The sequence below is a fragment of the Vulpes vulpes genome, chromosome 14 (genome assembly GCF_048418805.1).
Source record: "Vulpes vulpes isolate BD-2025 chromosome 14, VulVul3, whole genome shotgun sequence".
Lineage (NCBI taxonomy): Eukaryota > Metazoa > Chordata > Mammalia > Carnivora > Canidae > Vulpes > Vulpes vulpes.
In genome coordinates, this window is record NC_132793.1 from 80243149 (window position 1) to 80263101 (window position 19953).

Consider the following 19953-nt stretch of genomic DNA (forward strand, 5'->3'; position numbering starts at 1 on the left):
TGGGTCTTATTTTTTTAATCCATTCTGATACCCTGTGTCTTTTGATTGGGCATTCAGCCCATTTACATTCTGAGTAGTTATTGAAAGAGGAATTTAGTGCCATTGTATTACCTCTAAAGTCACTGTTTTTGTTGATTGTTTCTTTTTGGTCCACGTTACTTTTGCGTTTTTTTTTTTTAAATAAATTAATTTTATTGGTGTTCAATTTACCAACATACAGAAAAACACCCAGTGCTCATCCCGTCAAGTGTCCCCCTCAGTGGGTCCACGTTACTTTTGAACTCTCTCTTCACTTAATGGATCTCCTTTGGTGCTTTAGTGATCACAAATTCCTTTAGTTTCTCTTTGTCCTGGAAGTTTTTTTTATCCCTCCTATTCTGAATGACAGCCTTGCTGTCAAAAATATGGCTGCATATTTTTCTCATGTAGCACTCTGAATATATCATGACTGTCCTTTCTGGCCTGCCACATTTCTGTGGATTGGTCTGCTGCCAACCTTATGTATCTGCCCTTATTGGTTAAGGGCCTCTTGTCCTAGGCTGCTTTCAGGATTTTCTCTTTGTGTCTGAGATTGGCAAGCTTCATTGTTACATGGTGAGGCATTGACCTATTTTTATTGATTTTGAGGGGGTTTTCTTTGCCTCCTGGACTTGAATCTATGTTTCCTTTATCAGATTAGGGAAGTTCTCTGCTATAATTTGCTCAGATATACTTTCTACCTCCTCCTTTCTCTTTTCTCTTCTTCTGGCATCAAATTATTCTAATGTTGTTTCATTTTATGTTATCAGTTATCTCTTGAATTCTCCACTCATGATCCAGTAGTTGCTTATCTCTTTTCCTCCAGCTTCTTTATTTTCCGTGGTTTTGTTTTCTTTATCACTAATTTGTTTTTTTTTTTTTTTTTTTTTTTTAGAATTTTATTTTATTTTATTTATGATAGTCACAGAGAGAGAGAGAGAGAGAGGCAGAGACACAGGCAGAGGGAGGAGAAGCAGGCTCCATGCACCGGGAGCCCGACATGGGATTCGATCCGGGGTCTCCAGGATCGCGCCCTGGGCCAAAGGCGCAGGCGCCAAACCACTGCGTCACCCAGGGATCCCTCTGTATCACTAATTTGTCTTTTGCCTCATTTGTCCTAGCAGTTAGAGGATTCTTTTTTTTTTTTATTTTATTTTATTTATTTATTCATGAGAGACAGAGAGAAAGAGGCAGAGACACAGGCAGAGGGAGATGCAGGCTCCTTGCAGGGAGCCCGATGTGGGACTCTATCCCGGGTCTCCAGGATCATGCCCTGGGCTGAAGGCAGGTGCTAAACTACTGAACCATCTGGTCTGTCCAGAGGATTTGCTTTTGATTGCATCTCATTAATAGACTTTTTGATGTCAACCTAATTAGATTTAAGTTCTTTTTTCTTCCTCCAGAAACAGGTTCTCTGCTGTTTTTTATACTTTTTTCAAGCTCCAGCTAGTATCTTTATAATTGCTACTCTGAACTCTAGTTCTGTCAACTTAGTTATATCCATACTAATTAGGCCCTTGGCAGTCAGCGCTGCCTCTTGTTCTCTTTTTTTGTGGTGAGTTTTTCTGTCTTGTCATTCTGTCTAGAGAATAATACTTGAAGAAGAAAACAAAATACTAAAATAGCAACAATGACCCCAGAGAATTATATACTAAACAAATCATAAGAGACCAGAAATCGACAAGAAAAAAAAAAAGAATATAATCAGCTGAACAAAACAGAGTAACACACTAGATCTTGAGTGTATTTTGGTATGTTAGGAAACTAGATCCCAAAATTGTAAAGAAAAATGACTTCTATATACACAAAAATAAAATTAAATATAATGAAAGAATAGAACTGTAGCAGTGAAAATTAAAAAAAGACGTAAAAAAAAAGAATGTAATCTGGCAGGTGAACAGAACAGAGCAATATGCTGGATTATGGGTGTATTTTGGTCCATTTCTTAGAAGAAATGACATCCCAAAATTGAGAGAAAAGAAAAAAATATACACAAAAATAAATACAATGAAAGGATAGAATGTAACTGTAAAAATTAAAATTAAAGATTTAGACTTTATAAAATAAGAAATTAATTGAAAAGCTAAATGAAAGTATTAAAATTGAAAGCCTAAAGAATCATTAGAACAAAACCACGAATTCTATGTACTATTTCCACCTAGCACTGGAGTTTTGCAGTTCTGTGTGATAGGTAAACCTGGTCTTAGCTGATCCTCTGGGGGAGGGGCCTGTTGTGCTCATTATCAGGTGTCTTTTCTGGGGTGGAATGGCACCCCTCTTGCAAGGAGGTAGGGCTGAGTATAGGCTGCTCCAGATTGTTCTTTGTGGCTTTTGTTCCTCAAAGGCTTTCTGCACTGCTTTAGAGGATGAAAATAAAAGTGGTGGTACCCCAATCTCCAGGAGCTGAAAGATCACAGCTCCCACTCTTTAGTGCAACCTCAGGGAAAAGCAAACACTTTTGTCTCCCCTAGTCCTCTTCCACACTTTGTGTTCACCCAGCCTGTGACCATGCATTTTTATCACAGGCTGTTTCCAGTCTCCAAACTGCAGACTCTTATGGCATGCACCCCATGCCACTCTTCCTGAGGGAAGGAGGAAGGTCTCAACTAGGTTCTGCCCCTTGCCGGGCCCCTGCTCAGAGAGTGGTTGCTCAACTGGCCCACAGGCCCACAGTTTGTGCTTTGTGGCAACACTGAGCTGAAAGCCAACTCCTGGGCTTCTAAAAGTTCTGATTTGTGCTCCACTTGTATATCACTTTTCAGTAGCTGGCTTACAGAGCCTCCCTTCCCCTGCAGTTCATTTTCTGATACCCTCACATCAGATTCACTTCTCTGTACCTCCTGCCTTGCAAAAAGTGATTGCTTTTCTAGGTGTAGAATTACACAATTCTTTTCTTAGATTTCTGGTTGAGTTCATAGATGTTCAGATTGATTTGATAGCTATCTAGCTGAATTCCAGGGACCAGACAAAACTAGGGTTCCCTACTCCTCTGCCATCTTCCTCTGAATCCCCATTATATAGCATTTTAAAATTGGCTTCATTTACTCACTTATTATATCTTTAGGATTCATTTACATTGTTGTATGTATCAACAGTTCTTTTTTTTTTTTTTTTAAGATTTTATTTATTCATGAGAGAGACAGAGAGAGAGAGAGAGAGAGAGAGAGAGGCAGAGATACAGGCAGAGAGAGAAGCAGGCTCCATGCAGGGAGCCGGATGCAGACTCGATCCCGAGACTCCAGGATCACACCCTGGGCTGAAGGCAGGCGCTAAACTGCTAAGCCACCCAGGGATCCCCCGTATCAACAGTTCTTTTTATTACTGAGTAATATTACATGATTTGAATGTACCACGTTGTAGTTATCCATGGACCTACTAAAGGACATTTTGGTTGTTACCTTTTTTTGATAATTATAATACTATATTGAACATTTCTATACAAATTTTGCATGAGTATAGATAGTTTCCATTTCTCTAGGATAAATATTTAGTAGTGTGATTGTTGGGTTTTATGGTATGTATGTTTCATTTTATACAAAACTGCTGAATTGTTTTCCAAAGTGGCTTTATCATTTTGCCTTCCCTCTAGAACTGTGTGTAGTGCCTGTTTTTCGGTATCCTTGTCAGCACTTGGGTATTATCAGCACTTTTAATTTTGACTATTCTTACAATTATGTAGTATGAGCTCATCATGGTTTTAGTTTGCATTTCCTTAATGACACACGATGTATATCTCTTCTTTGTTGAAGTTTCTGTTTACATCTTTTTATTAATTGGTTAATTAGGTTGCTTGTTTCTTTTTTTTCTTCTTCAGTTTGAGAATTTTTTATGGTTTGTATTCTCATTACAGATCTTTTCTCAGATACAAGATTTATAAATATTTTCTCTCAGTGTAGTACTTTGTTCTTTTCTTTTCTTTTATTTATATTTTATTTTATTTTTTTACTTTGTTCTTTTATTCTCAATGTGTATTTTATAATTTTTCTTTTATGGATTGTGCTTTTGGTCTCATGTCTAAGAATTATTTTGCCTAGTGTTTAGTGCCTGGTAATAAAGATTTTCTCCTATGTTTTCTTCTAAGAGTTTTATAGTTTTTATAGTTTTTCATTTTATCATTAGATCTTTGGTCCATTTTGAGTTAATTTTTGTATAAAGTATAAGGTTTGGGTTGAAGGTATTTTTTTTTTTTTTTTTTTGGTTGAAGGTATTTTTTATTTTTCATATGGATATCTAGTTTTTCTAATACTATCCTTTTTCCATTGAATTGCTTTTGTATTTTGTAAAAAATGAATTGGCTCATTTTGTACATAATTCTTCCTGTTTCATTGATATGTGTTTGTCCCTTTATTAATGCCACCCTGATTACTGTGACTTTGTAGTATTAAAATTGATTCCTCCACCTTTATTGTTACTTTTTGTAACTTTCATTTATTTTGCTCATATATAAATTTTACCATCAGTTTATTTAATATCTGCAAAAAGTCTTTTTTTAATAATAAATTTATTTTTTATTGGTGTTCAATTTGCCAACATACAGAATAACACCCAGTGCTCATCCCATCAAGTGCCCCCCTCAGTGCCGGCCACCCAGTCACTCCCACCCCCCACCCTCCTCCCCTTCCACCACCCCTAGTTTGTTTCCCAGAGTTAGGAGTCTCTCATGTTCTGTCTCCCTTTCTGATATTTCCCACCCATTTCTTCTCCCTTCCCCTCTATTCCCTTTCACTATTATTTATATTCCCCAAATGAATGATACCATATAATGTTTGTCCTTCTCTGATTGACTCACTTCACTCAGCATAATACCCTCCAGTTCCATCCACGTCGAACAAATGGCGGGTATTTGTCATTTCTAATGGCTGAGTAATATTCCATTGTATACATAAACTACATCTTCTTTATCCATTCATCTTTCGATGGACACCGAGGCTCCTTCCACAGTTTGGCTATTGTGGACATTGCTGCTAGAAACATCGGGGTGCAGGTGTCCCGGTGTTTCATTGCATCTGTATCTTTGGGGTAAATCCCCAGCAGTAATATCTGCAAAAAGTCTTGATGAGTTTTTGATTGGCATTGTGCTAAATCTATAGATCAGTTTGGGGAGAGTTAACATTATTACTATGTTTTGTTTTTCAGTTCATGAACATAGTATATCTCCGTTTACTTAGGTAGTGTTTTATTTTTCATCAGAATTTCACACTTTACAACATACATTTCCTAAGTGTGTTGTACTTTGTTAGTGTGTACCTAAGTATTTACCTCTTTTGGGGCTATTGTAAATGTTTAAAATCTTTTCTGATTTCCAACTGATATTTCCAACATAGTATATATCTTCTACATCGTATCTATTATGTAGAAAAGAGTATGTAGATGCTACTGTGTGTTCTATTTTTATGTGTTGACTTTCTCTCCTTTGTTTTTGCTATACTCACTAGGCAGGTTTTTTTTTTTTTTTTTTTTTTGTAGATTTCTTGGAATTTTGTTGAAGATAATCATGCAGTTTGTGAAGAGGAACAGTTTTTATCTTTTCTTCCAATTTTTCTTGCCTTACTGCATTGACTAGGACTTCTAGTACAGCACCAAATAGGGATGAAGAGAATGGGCATCCTTGCCTTATTCTTGATCTTAAGGGAAAAGCATTCTGTTTTTTACCATAAAGTGTGATAAACCATAGGGTTTTGTAGAGACTCTTGATCAGGTTGAGGAAGTTTTCTTCTATTCCTAATTTGTGAGAACTTTTGTCCTGAGTGGATGATGTATATAGTCAAAAGCTTTTTATAGATTGATAGTATCAAGTATCAAGTGATTCTTACTTCTGTGGGGGGATTATTACACTCATTGATTTACAAATATTGAACGAGCATTGTATTCCTGGGATAAACTCCTCATGTTTATGGTGTATTATTCTTCCTATATATTGTTGGATTCAATTTACTGATATTCTGTTGAGAATTTTGCATCTATGTTCATGAGGTATATTTATCTATAGCTGTATTTTTTGTAAGATTGACTTTAAGATTTTTTTATTTATTCATGAGAGACAGTGACGGGGGGGGGGGGGAGGGGGGCAGAGAAACAGACAGAGGGAGAAGCAGGCTCCATGCAGGGAGCCTGACGTGGGACTCATCCTGGGTCTCCAGGCAGCGCTGAACCTCTGAGCCACCTGGCCTGTCTGTATGATTGACTCTTGAACAACATGGGTTTGAACTATGCCTGTCTGCTTCTTTGCAAATAGTTTACAGTACAGTACTGTAAATGTATTTTTTTTATGTTTTCCTAACATTTTTTTTCTGTAGCTTATTTTATTGTAAGAATGTAAGATATAATACATGTAACATACAAAACGTGTATTAATTGGCTGTTTATATTATCAGTAAGGCTTCTGGTCAACAGTAGGCTATTATTAGTAGTTAAGTTTTGGGGAAATCCAAAGTTACGTGCAAATTTTCAACAGTCAGGGAGTTGGTATCCTAACTCCCTTGTTGTCCAAGGGTCACCTGTACTCTTGTTTGTCTAGTTTTGGTGTTAGAGTAATACTGGTTTTGTAAAAGGAGTTGGGAAATGTTTCTCCTGTCATTTTCTGGAAGAGATCATGTAGAATTGGTATAAATTTCTTTTGTAAATATTTAGTAGAATTCTCCATTGAAACTTCCCAGGTCTTGAGATTTCTATTTTGGAAAGTTTTAAATTCTGAAGTAAATTTCTTGAATAGTTACCATACAATTTAGCTTAACCAGTTCTTCTTGGGTGACTTTGGGTAGTTTGTGATTTTGAGGAACTGTTCTGTATCTAAGTTGTTATTTATGTATTTAGGGTTGGTGTATTCTCTTTTCCTTTTAATATCTGCACAGGCTATAGAGATATACCTCCTTCATTCTGGATATTAATTACTACCTTTTTTCCCTCTAGTAATCTTGTATAAGGTTTATTAATTTTATTGATCTTTCAACAGATCAGTTCTTAGTTTCATTGATTTGTTTCTGTTTTTGTTTTCAGTTTTATTGGTTTCTGCTCTTCATTATTCCACTCTTTCTGCTTGCTTTTGGTTTATTTTGTGTTTATTTTGGTTTATTTCTCTTTCTAATTTCTTAAGGTAGAAGTTTAAATTGTTGACTTCAGACCTTTTTTTTTCTTTGCTAACATAAGCTTTTAATAATACAGATCTCCCTGAAAGTACTATTTTAATTGCACCCTACAAATTTTGATGTATTTTCATTTAATTTTTAAAAACTTCTCTTGAGGCTTCTCTGACCTGTGCATTACTTTGAAATGTGCTGTTTAATTTCTGAGTCTTTTTGCATTGTCTACTTATCTTTCTGTTATTATTGTTTTCTGGTTTAATGCCACATGGACAGGACACATGCTTAGTTGAGTGATTTCAACTTTTGTTAAGATTTGTCTTATGACCCAAGATGTGGTGTGTCTTGGTGAATAGTCAGTGTGTACTTCACAGTTCTAGAGGCTACAATTCTGAAATCAAGGTGTCATTCTTTTTAGAATGCTATTTTGCTGTAATTGGGTGGCTCAATGTGTAAAATGTTGATTGTATCCTTTTGGTTGATGATCATGATATTCAGTTCAGGCCTACTCTAATGACTTCATCTTAATTTGATCATCTGAAAAGATCCTATTTGCCAGTAAGGTCACACTCATAGATACTAGACGTTAGGACTTGAAAATCTTTTTGGGGGACAAAATTCAACCTGTAATAGGTCCCTTATTAAGCCAATTTGTAATTGCTAAATACTTAATTTCAATTACTTATTTATTTCAGTTACTTATTTATCCATGTCCACTATGGGATATTTCAGGGCAGTAGTTGCTATGACCAGGGAGAATTTAGGCAAGACCGTAGTTTTGATAGTTAAGGCATTTGTCCTCTAGGTTATATGTAGTAATTTTCCTAAGGTTATAGGGGGTACTTTTTAAAATTTAGTGGGATCTTCAGATGTAAATGTAATTTGAGCCCCAGGATTTACTTAAATCCACGAAGGTTTTCTGATTGGTGCATTTTAACAGATACTGAAGCTGAGTCAGTACCTGTATCATAGAGGCACAAAAGCCCATCTGTCTTTTTGTTCTGTAAAATTTTTCAGTAAACTTTGAAGTTCCATTTGGGTCAAACTATGGACCTTTATTTATTTCAATTTGATTTTTTCCCCCCTCTAAGAGCTTCCGTATATATTGTCAGGGCTGTTGGCTTCCCCATGGCAGAGGGCTGCTTTATAAGACCCTGACTTACATTGGGCTTGAATTTACCCCTTTGTTGTGCCCACTGCGGTCCTGGGTGTTTTCTCTACAGTCAGGGTCTTTGTTGTGACAGAGGCATGGTAGTAGAGTGGCTGGCACGGTGAACTGGTGCAGGGCCCACAGCTCAGAGCTGAATGCTTTGAAACTATCCTCTGCTGCAGCCTTGCCTTTTCTTCCTATGCAGGCCTCCTTTTCTCTCTCTTTCTCTCCTCCTTCCCTCTCTCCCTCTCCAAATGTTGTCAGTATTTTGAATTTCTAACCTTATAGAGTCCGGGCTTTCATTTTCTGTCTCTGTCCAGTCACTTATAGTGGGGATCTTCTGACTGGTTATAAGGAGAGATTTGGGGTCCTGGTGACCTGCCTCTTCCTCTGTGGAATGCTAGTCATTCTCCCTGAGGTTGGGATCCACATCTAGTAAAGTCATTTTGTTTATGCCTGGTTAGGAGCAAATGTGGTGACATATGGAAGCGGAGGCCAAGTCTTCCATACAGACACTAGAGTTCGCTTGTCACATAGCAGGCTGAAGGTGGGCTGCTGAGCTTTCACTCATGGCAGAATTAAAGTTTAGAGACTTTGACTGACCTTCTCTGCCTAATTACTTATAAAAGATTGAAATTGGAGAATCAGGTTTTCATTCCAGGACGCTTGTCTCATCCTTGTGCAAAAAAGCAAAAATTAGCAAATCCGTCTTGTTAATTAAAAAACTCAATAACAGGGGTGCTTGGGTGGCTCCCTTAATGTCTCCATTAAGTGTCTGCCTTCGGCTTAGGTCATGATCCTGGGATTTGGGATTGAGCCCTCCATCAGGCTCCCTGCTCAGCGGTGAGCCTGCTTCCTTTGTCCCTCACCCCGCTCGTTTTCTCTCTCTCTCTCTCTCTCTCTCTGTCTCCCTCTCTCTTTCTCTCTCTCAAATAAAATCTAAGAAAACCACCTCAATAACAGTTATTTCATTATTCAGTTTTTCACAAAAAGAGTAATTTGTAAAAAATATAAGTGCAAAGTTATTTAGCCTTTCCTCTGACTTGTCTTATTTTTTTTTAAGTTTTATTCTGTGTGGCCTTAATTTGTTATATTAAGAGTGGCTGTGGTATCTAAAACCACTGTTGTTGTTTGGTCAGTTGCATTTACATTTTGTTAGTAAAGTTTTATTTCCTGTGTCAGTGGTCCTTTATCATGGCTGAATATTAGAAATACCTGGGAATTAAAAATGCTAGTGTCTAGGTCCTACCCCAGACCAACTGAATCAGAATCTTAGGCAGTAGAGCTCAGTTTTGGTATTTGAGGGGTGTGTGTGTGTGTGTGTGTGTGTGTGTGTGTATGTGTATCCCTCACCCTGTGCTTCTGATGTACACTGAAGGCTCAGAACCTGATTCCAGAACCTGATTCCAAGCCTTTTTCTATGACTTCAGCAAATCAGTAGAGCTTAATTTAGAGGTGCTGTGTGATTTTTATATTTGTAATATATAAAAATTTAAGTATTACAAAAAATAATCTGTATTTAATACACAGTTGGATATTTCTATAAATAAGAGAGGTACTGTTAGTCATCGCTGTGGCAGGAAGATGAAAGAATGGGACACATGAAGTGTGCCAGTGGCTAAGGCCCTTTCTTTAGCTTCAGGAGCTGAGGGTTGAGTTAATTATGCTTCACAGTTCCTGGTACACCATTTCAAATCCATCTTTTAAATGTTTTCCTTTCTAATATGTTTGTGTATCATTAGGAAACATGCTAATGTTAATGATGCATTTTTAGTTTGTGTAAATGGAATGTGTGATTCCTTAGCCCGAGTTTCTTCCCTTTGCCATTTAGTACTGTATTTTTAAGTGGTATTCATAGTGCATTGGACTGCTGTGGGTTTCCATCCTCTGAATCCCCCTAATGGTGGGCCTGTATGGGAGTTCTGTGAGCATAGCCAGGGATTAGAGGACCTTGCATGTAATTTGGAGGCACTTGTTGGCTGTTTAGTCTGGCTGTGTGAGGTCCACCCCTTTGGCCAGCTATGCCTAAATGTTTATGTGCCCAGCTCCACATAGCCACTGACATTTGACATTATTTAATTATCAAACAGATCATTGAAGGCAGGCTTACTTTCTGGCATGCGTTGTTCTAGGCACTTGGGATTTATCAGTGAACAAAACCAGATGAAACGGGAAAAAAATCCTGTCTTGGAGCTTATATTTTAGCTTTCTAACAATTGCCAATTTGGTGAATGTAAAGTAATATTTCATTGTTTTAATTTATATTTTTCTAAATAGAATTGGAGTATCTCTTCATATCATTAGTCAATTGGGATTCCTTCTGTTTGATATCTGATACTTCTCTTATAGAATGCAGCAGTTTTTTGATATTTGTCACTTGTTGGTTTTAGTTATTTTTAGATACTTCTTACTGTTTGTAATTTGATAGAATCTCTTCCACAGATTAAATGTATATGTCTAATTATTTCATTAAGAAAATAATGAGCGCCTTTGAGGATAGGACACATTTATACTTCAAGGTTTAGGTTCTGTCTTTATTTGCATTATAAGGAGTTTCATGACATTTGTTCTTGACTGAAACTCTATTTTTTAATCTTATTTTATTACTTTTTAAAAAAGATTTTATTTATTTATTCATGAGAGACACAGAGAGAAAGAGACAGAGACATAGGCAGAGGGAAAAGCAGGCTCCCCACAGGGAGCTTGATCCCCGATCCTGGGGTCATGCCCTGAGCTGAAGGCCGCTGAGCCACCCAGGCATCCCTATTATTTTACTTTTTAAAAGATTTTAAAATAAATGTATTTGAGAGACAGAGTGCAGAGCAAGAGAGAGAGAGAGAGACAGCGAACGCGTGCACGCGCGCAAGTGTGCGCTCAAGTACAAGCTGGGGAGGGGGGTTGGGGGTAGGGTAGAAGCAGACTCCCCACTGAGCAGGGAGACTGATGTAGCTGCATCCCAGGACCCTGGGATCATGCCCTGAGCCCAGGTGCCTCTTGACTGAAACTTTAAATTGTCGGTGGCACAAAGTCACAGTTTCCAACTTTTTTGTGTGTCCCAAAGCTCCTGAATTATACTTTGTCAGTGATAGTGGTCCTGTATGGCAGTGGTTCTCAGTTGATGGAATATGGCAATATATAGAGTTAAAAATGGTTTTTGAATCATGCTCCCATTTCACATCCTCTGTTCTTTTTGGACACAGCAATTGGGGATCACTGAATAAAAGCAGTTCACATGAAATTCAATTAGGTAACATCAAGGACTAAGTTTATTAGTTGTGAAATGTGGTAGGAAATTGATGGAATATTTTAGAAGACCTGCTTCAAGGAAGAATTTGAATGATATGTAAATTTCTTTTTTTTTTTTTAAAGGTTTTATTTATTTATTCATCAGAGACACACACAGAGAGAGAGAGAGGCAGAGACACAGGCAGAGGGAGAAGCAGGATCCATGCAGGGAGCCTGATGTGGGACTCGATCGTGGGACTCCGGGATCACGTCTTGGGCCAAAGGCAGGCGCTAAACTGCTGAGCCTCCCAGGGATCTCTGTGAATTTCTTTATTAAAGGATTGCTAGATCATTTATTATTACTTCATAAAACACAGTGTACTTTTTGTGGTAGTGATTCATATTATTTTCCTGTAATCATCAAACATTCAACTAATGATGTAACTTAACCTTTCCATTTCTGGGAGGGACATTTGCAAAGAGACTGACAAGTGGATGCTACAATTTGAAAAGGAATTTATAGATTTTTTTTTTAAATTTATAGATTTAAAAAAAATTTTTTTTTTTCCAGATGATGGTGTTGATACTCAAAGTGGAACAAAGAAAGAAGATCTGAATGACAAAGAGAAAAAAGATGAAGAAGAAACTCCTGCACCTGCATGTAGGGCCAAATCAATCCTAGAGAGCTGGGTGTGGGGCAAGCAACCAGGTATTATGAACTGAGATTCTGGTACTTTGGAAAGCTTGATCTGGCACCTCTTTTCTAGATACCATAGATGGATTTTGTTGTTGTTGTTACTGAATTTTAAAAGTTTAACTTACATTTTTTCATATCATGGTAAACTCTATATACATACAATTTTTAAATATACAGTCAGGGACATTAAACATGTTCACGTTGTTTTGTAATCATCACCACCTTCCATTTCCAGAACCTTTCATCTTCCCAAACTGAAACTCTGTACTTATTACATGGTAACTCCTTTTTCTTTCCTTCTCTTAGCACCTGGAAACCACAATTTTATTTTCTGTCTTTAGGATTTTGACTAGTCTAGTTACCTGGAGTAAGTGGAATCATATAGAGTATTTGTCTTTTTTGGTCTGGCTTATTTCATTATTTAGCATAATGTCTTCAAGGCTTATCCATGTTGTAGTATGTGTCAGAATTTCCTTCCTTTTAAAGGCTGAGTAGTATTCCATTATATGTATATATAACATTTTGTTTATCCATTCATCCATGGATGGGTATTTAGGTTGCTTCCACCTTTTAGCTATTTTGAATAATACTGCTATGAGTTAATATAGAAGTTCTTCTTTCAATTATTTGTGTATATACTTAGTAGTGGAATCGCTGGATCTATGGTAATTCCAAGTTTAATTTTTTAAGGACCTGGCAGACTTTTCCATAGTAGCTACACTATTTTATATTCCTACCAGCAATGTATTAGTGATCCTGTTTCTCTGTGTCCTCATCATCATTTGGTGTTCTCACTTTTAAAACATTTTTAGCTATTTTGTTAGGTGTGGAGATACCTCATTGTGGTTCTAATTTGCAATCCTCTGTGGTTGTTTACCATCTGTGTATCTTTTTTAGTGGACTACCTGTTCATGTCTTTTGCCCGTTTTCTAGTTAGGTTTTTTTTCTTTACTGTTGTGTTTTTGGAGTTCTGTACATATTCCAGATATTAGTCCTTTATCTTATATATGGTTTGCAAATAATTTGTCTCACTTCATAGCTTATCTTTTCATCCTCTCAACAGTGTCTTTAGCACAACAAAAGGTTTAAAATTTTAATAAATTTCAATGGATTTTGCTTCCTCCTCTTCCTTCTCCCTCATCTTACTTGGCTTCCTCTTCCTCCTCTTCCTCTTTGCCTATCCCTAGAACCTGAAGATTTTTCCCTATTTTTTTTCTAAAAGTTTTGTAGTTTTATGTTTTACATATATGTTCTGTTCTATTTGAGTTAAATTTTGTGTGCAATATGGGTTTTAGGTCAAGTTTTTTTGTCTGTTTATAATAACTAATTGCTCCAGCATCATTTTTTGAAAAGGCTTACTATCGTTCAATTGCTTCTGCACCTTTGTCAAGAATTAATTGGGTATGCTTGTGTGGTCTATTTCTCATTTTTCTATTCTGTTTTACTAATCCATGTGTGTATCTCTCTGCCTACACCACACTCTTCGTGTAGCTAAGAGTAAGTTTTAAAATCAGACTGGTTTTTCTCACTTTCTTCTTTTTTTCACATTATTCAAGCTATTCTAGTTCCTTTGCCTTTCCATAATAAATTATTTCTATATAGTTTTCTTGTATTCTGCAACCTGGCTGAATTGACTAGGAAGTTCTTTTTTTTGGATTTTCTAAATAGACAATCTGTTTTATTTCTCCCTTTTCAGTCTGTGTGCCTTTCATTACATTATCTTTCCTTATTGTTCTGGTTAGAACTTATTTACCGTGTTTCCTAAGCGTGGTAAGAACAACTTTACTTTATTCCTGATCTTAGGGGGAAAACTTTCAGTCTTTTCATTATAATATTAGCATAGGTTTTTGTAGATGCTTTTTATAAAAGTGAGGAAATTCCTGTCTATTCCAGTTTCCTGAGAGTTTTTATCAGAAATGAGGTGTTGAACTTTGTCAAGTGTTTTTTCTACGTTACTTGATTTGTCATGTGATTTTTTTTTTTCCATTTCATTTGTTAATATGAAGGATCTGATGTTTGACTGCTAAACCAGCTTTGCATTCCTGGAATAAATACTAGTTGTTGGTGATGTATAATTCTTTTTAGATATTGCCTAATTCTACTTACTAATATTTTGATAAGGATTTTTGTGCCTATATTCACGAGAACAGTATTCTGTAATTTTTTTTTTTTTGTACTGTCTCTCTTTGGTTTTGATACCATGCTAATATACTAGTTTCTTAAAATGAATTGAGAGTATTTCCTTTTCTATTTTCCAGAAAAGACTATTTAGATTCTGTGTTAATTCTATTTTAATATTTGCTTACTTTCTCCAGGGAAGCAATCTGGACCTTGTGATTTCCTTTCTGAGATTTTTAAAATGATCAATTCAGTTGTCTTTTTAATAGTTGTAGGTCAACTTAAATGATCTGTTTTATATTTGCTGAGTTGAAGTAGTTCGTATTTTTTGGGGAATCAGTTTATTTTGTCTAGGTTGTCTAATTTATACATGTAGAGTTCTACCTCTGTAATTATATGTAGTTCCTGTTTCTTTCTTGATAGTGGTAATTTGTGTCCTTTTTTTTTGGGTGTGTTTTGTCAGTTCTGTTTAGAGGTGTCAATTCTATTGATTTTTTGAAAGAACCAGTTCTTTATTTCATTGGTTTTTCTCTATTTTTTTTCCATTTTCATTTTCATTGTTTCTACTTTTAATTATTTTCATCTTTCTGCTTACTTTTTGTTTTATTTTGCTAGATTTTTCCTATGACCCATTTAGTACTATACATTTCTCTCACTTTATTTGCATTTTAATTCAGGTCAGTATATTTTTGCTTCCCTGTCTCTTTGACCCATGGATTATTTCAGAGTGTGTTTAGTTCCTAAGAGTTTGGTGATTTTTCCCAGTATTTTTCTGTTACTGATTTCTACTTTGTTTCCATTGTTTTGGATAGCATATTCTGTATGATTTCACTTCTTTTAAATTTGTTGAGGTCTGTTTTGTGCCGGGATATGATCTGTTTTGATACTTGTTGTGAATGATTGTGTATTCTCCTGTTGGCTGGAGTGTTCTAAATGTTGATTAGATGCTGTTGGTTATGGTATTGTTGCATTCTTTTATATCCTTACTGATTTTCTTTCTCCCTTCTTTCTCCTCTCAGTTGTTGAGGGAAATGTTGAGGTCTCCAACTCAGACTATATAAATGTTTATTTCCTCTTTTCAAGGATTTTTTTGTGTGTGTGTCACATATTTTGCAGTTTGGTGTATGCACATTTAGAATTGTTATGCTTTATTGGTAGGTTGGCCATTTTCTTATTTTTTGTTGTTCTTTATTCCTAGTAATTATCTTTGCTCTGACATTTATTTGATATAAATATACCCATTTTTGCTCTCCTTTGTTTACTGTTTGCATACTTTTTGTTTTTTCTCTTCATTTACTTAAAAAAAATATTTTTTAAAAGTAGGCTCCAAACCCAGCATGGAGCCCAACGTAAGGTTTGAACTCCTAAAAAAAAAAAAAAAGAACTCCTAACCCTGAGATCAGACTTGAGCTGAAATCAAGAGTCAGATTCTTAACTGACCAAGCCACCCAGGCACCCCTATATCCATTTACTTTAATTTGCCTATTTGAAATCATTTTCTTATAGATGGCAGAATTGGGTCATGTTGTTTTTTGGTTCACTTTACCAACGTGTCTTTTAACTGGTGTATTTAGACTGCATTGAATTTCATGTAATTATTGATAAATTAGAGCTTGAGACTGCTGTATTATGATTTCTGTTTGCTGTTTTTTTCATTTTTGTTTTGTTTATGCTGCCTCCCTGTAGTTTACTTGAGCATTTTTAGAATTCCATTTTGATTTATCTATAGAGTTTTTGAGTTTATTTTTTGGAGTAGCCTTTTTAGTGGTTTGTCTAATTAATACATTATATATACATAACTAAGCAGTTTCCGGTTGTGTCATTTAACTAGTTTGATTGACATACAGAAACCTTACTTCCCTTTATGTCTCTTTATCCTTTTCTGTTCATATGATTGCCACAAATATTTCTATTGGTATTTATAACCACATTTAGCAATATTATAATTTTTGGTTGAAGCTTCAGACATGATTTAGAAAAGTCAAGAGATGAAGAAAAGCCTATTGTATTTACCCATGTGTTATTTACAGTGTTCTTCCTTCCCGAGTGCCAAGGTTTTCCTTTTATTATTTCCATTCTGTTTAGAGAACTTTCTTTAGCCATTCTTTTAGTGTAGGTCTGCTGATGACAGATTTTCTTTTCCTTCATTTGAGAATGTTTGATTTTTCCTTTCATTCCTGAAGGACATTTTTGCTAGATTTAGGGTTCTGGATAGACGATTCTTTTTTTCATCATTTCAGAATATTTTGTTGCTTTTAGCTGTTGTCCATGGCTTCTTATAAAAAATTTGCTGTTACATGAACTGTTATTCTACCACAGTTAAAGTGGTTTTTTTTTTTTTTTTTTTTTTTTGCTGCTTTTAAGATTTTTTTTTTTGTTTTTAGTTTAATTATAATGAATCTTCATGTGGATTTCTTTGGGTTCATCCTGTTTGGAATTTGCTCACCTTCTTGAATTTGTAGATTTACGTCTTGCTAAATTTGGGAATTTTTCAGTCTTACTTCTTAGAATACTTTTCAACCCCATCCCATTCTTTAATGACCAGAGTTCAATGAGAAGAATGTTAGATCTTTTGTGACATTCTCACAGTTGCCTGTGACTGCTCATTTTTCCTTTTTATAAAATGAGATATAATAGATATATAACATTGTTAGTTTCAGGTGTGCATTGTAAAGATTTGTTATTTCTGTATATAGCACAATGATCATCACAGTAGTTCAGTTACAATCTGTCATCATATATAGTTAAAAAATTTCTTTTTCTGTGATGAGAACTTTTAAGATCCACTCTCCTAGTAACTTTCAAATATGCAGTGCGGTATTATTACCTATAGTCACTGTGTTGAACATTACACTCCTATGACCTATGTTATAACTAAAAATTTGTACCATTTGATCCCCTTATCCATTTCGCCTTCTCCTTCAACCACCCCATCCCCTTGCCTCAGGCAACCAGCCTGTTCTCTGAATCCTTAAGCTTGGTTTTGTTTTTTAGATTCCACATACAGGTGAGAGCAGATAGTATTTATCTTTTTGTTTTTGCATTTGAAAAATTTAAATTCAATTAACATATAATGTATTATTGGTTTCAGAGGTATAGGTCAGTGATTCATCAGTCTTATGTAATACCCAGGGCTCATTACATCACATGCCCTCCTTAATGTCCATCACGAAGTTACCCCATCCCCAGACGACCTTTTGTTTTTAAGATTTTATTTATTTATTTATTTATTTATTTATTTATTTATTTATTTATTTATTTATGAGAGAGAATGAGCCCGAGCAAGGATAGGGGCAGAGGAACAAGCAGACTGGGGGCTTGATCCCAGAACCCTGAGATCATGACCTGAACTGAAGTCAGAGGCTTAACGCAGACGCTTAACTGACTGAGCCACCCAGGTGCCCCTTATGGTATTTATCTTTTTATGTCTGACTTATTTCACTTAGCATAATGCCCTCAGAGTCCATCTATATTGTTACAGATGTATAGTATACATATATACTATATTTTCTTTACCCATCTGTCCACAAATGGACATTTAGGTTGTTTCTATTACTTGGCTATTGTAAGTAGCAAATGCTACTTATATTGCTGAAATTTTAATGCTGAAAATGGGGATGCATATATCTTTTCAAATTAGTGTTTTTGTTTTCTTCAGATAAATATCCAGAAGTAGAATTACTGAATCATATAGTAATTCTATTTTTAATTTTTTGAGAAACTTCCTGTTTTCCATAGTGGCTGCACCAGTTTACATTCACAACAACAGTACACAAGTGTTCCTTTTTCTTACATCTTAACCAGCACTTGTTATTTCTTGTCTTTTTGATACTAGCCATTCTAAAGAGGTGAAGTTATATTGAATTATTGTTTCAATTTGTGTTTATTTGATTAATGTTGTTGAGTACCTTTTCATGTATCTGTTGTCCTTTTGTATGTCTTCTTTGGAAAACTATATATTTAAATCCTCTTCTCATTTTTAATTGGATTGTTTGTTTTTTTGCTATTGAGTTATAGGAGTTGCTTTTTAAAAATATGTTTTGGATATTGACCCCTTATCCATTATCAGATGTATTCATTTGCAAATACTTTTTCATTTAGTAGGTTGCCTTTTCGTTTTGTTGATGGTTTCCTTTGCTACACAGAAGCTTGTTAGTTTGTTGAGTCCCACTTTGTTTATTTTTGCTTTTCGTGTCAGATTGAAAAAAATCATTGCCAAGATCTGTGTCAGGAGGCATACCACTAATGTCGAATTCTAGGATTTTTATGGTTTCAGGTCTTATGTTCACATTTTTATCCATTTGAGTTAATTTTTGTGTGTGGTGTAAGATAGTGATCCAGTTTCATTCTTTTGCATGTGCCTGTCCAATTTCCCCAGTACCATTTATTTACGTAAGAGACTGTCCTTTCCCCACTATATATTATTGGCTCTTTTGTTGTAAATTAATTGACCTTATGTGTGTAGGTTTATTTCTGGGCTCTCCATTCTGTTCCATTGATCTCTGTGTGTTTCTATGCTGATGCCATACTGTTTTGATTACCATATCACAGTAACATAGTTTGAAATTAGGGAGTGTGATGCCTATAGCTTTGTTCTCTTTTCTGAGGATTGCTTTGGCTATTTCGCCTTTTGTGGTTCCTTATAGATATTAGGATCATTCTGTTTCTGTGAAAAATGCCACAGAAGTTTTGATAGAGATTTTGCATCTGTAGATTGCTTTGAGTAGTGTGGATATTTTAACAATATTGATTCTTCTAGCCCATGAGCACGGATTATCTTTCTGTGTATTTACATCATCTTCAATTTATTTCATCAGTGTCTTCAGCTTTTTATAGGTTTTTAACCTCCTTTGTTAAATTTATTCTTAGGTATTTTATTCTTTTTGATGCAGTTATAAATGGGATTTTCTTGATTTCTCTGATAGTTCATTATTGGTTTATAGACGTGCATCAGATTTTTGTGTATTGACTTTTTTATTCTACTTTTTAAAAATTTTTATTTTTAAATTTAAAATCAGTTAACATAAAATTAATATGTAGTATTAGTTTCAGAGGTAGAGTTCAGTGATTCATCAGTTGCATATAACACTCAGTGCTCATTATATCAAGTGCCCCCTTTAACATGTATTCTCCTACTTTACTGAATTTGTTTATTAGCTCTAACAATTTTTTTTGGTGGCCTATAGGGTCTTCTAAATATAATATCATGTCATCTGCAAGTAGTGACAGTTTTATTTGTTCCTTGCAATATGGATGCTTTTATTTTTTTTTCTTGTCTAAATGCTCTAGTTAGAATTTCTAACACTATGTTGAATAAAAGTGGTGAGAGGACATCCTTGTCTTGTTCCTGATTTTGTAAGAAAAGCTTCTAGCTTTCCAGTGTTAAGTCAGTGTTAGCTGTGGGCTTGTCATATATGGCCTTTCTTATCTTGAAGTACATTTTATCTGTACCTACTTTGTTGAGAGCTTTTATCTAAAATAGATGTTGAATTTTGTCAAATGCTTTTTCTGAATCTATTGAAGTATCATATAATTTTTATTTTTCATTTTGTTAATGTATATCACATTGATTGATTTGTGGATGTTGAACTGTTTTTGCATCCCTGGGAATAAATCCCATTTGATCATGGTGTAGCATCCTTTTAATGTATTGATGAACTCAGTTT

The 19953-nt window shown here is 35.2% G+C and overlaps 1 protein-coding gene across 8 annotated transcripts in view; it reads left to right on the plus strand.

Moving 5' to 3' along the window:
- Positions 1 to 19953, plus strand: part of HERC2 (HECT and RLD domain containing E3 ubiquitin protein ligase 2) — a 240982-nt gene that overhangs the window by 26895 nt on the left and 194134 nt on the right. For all 8 annotated transcript variants that reach the window (XM_025982238.2, XM_025982239.2, XM_025982240.2 and 5 more), the window contains one exon: positions 12044 to 12181. In XM_025982238.2, coding sequence (XP_025838023.1) covers positions 12044 to 12181 — 138 coding nt within the window. The remainder of the gene's footprint in view (positions 1 to 12043; positions 12182 to 19953) is intronic.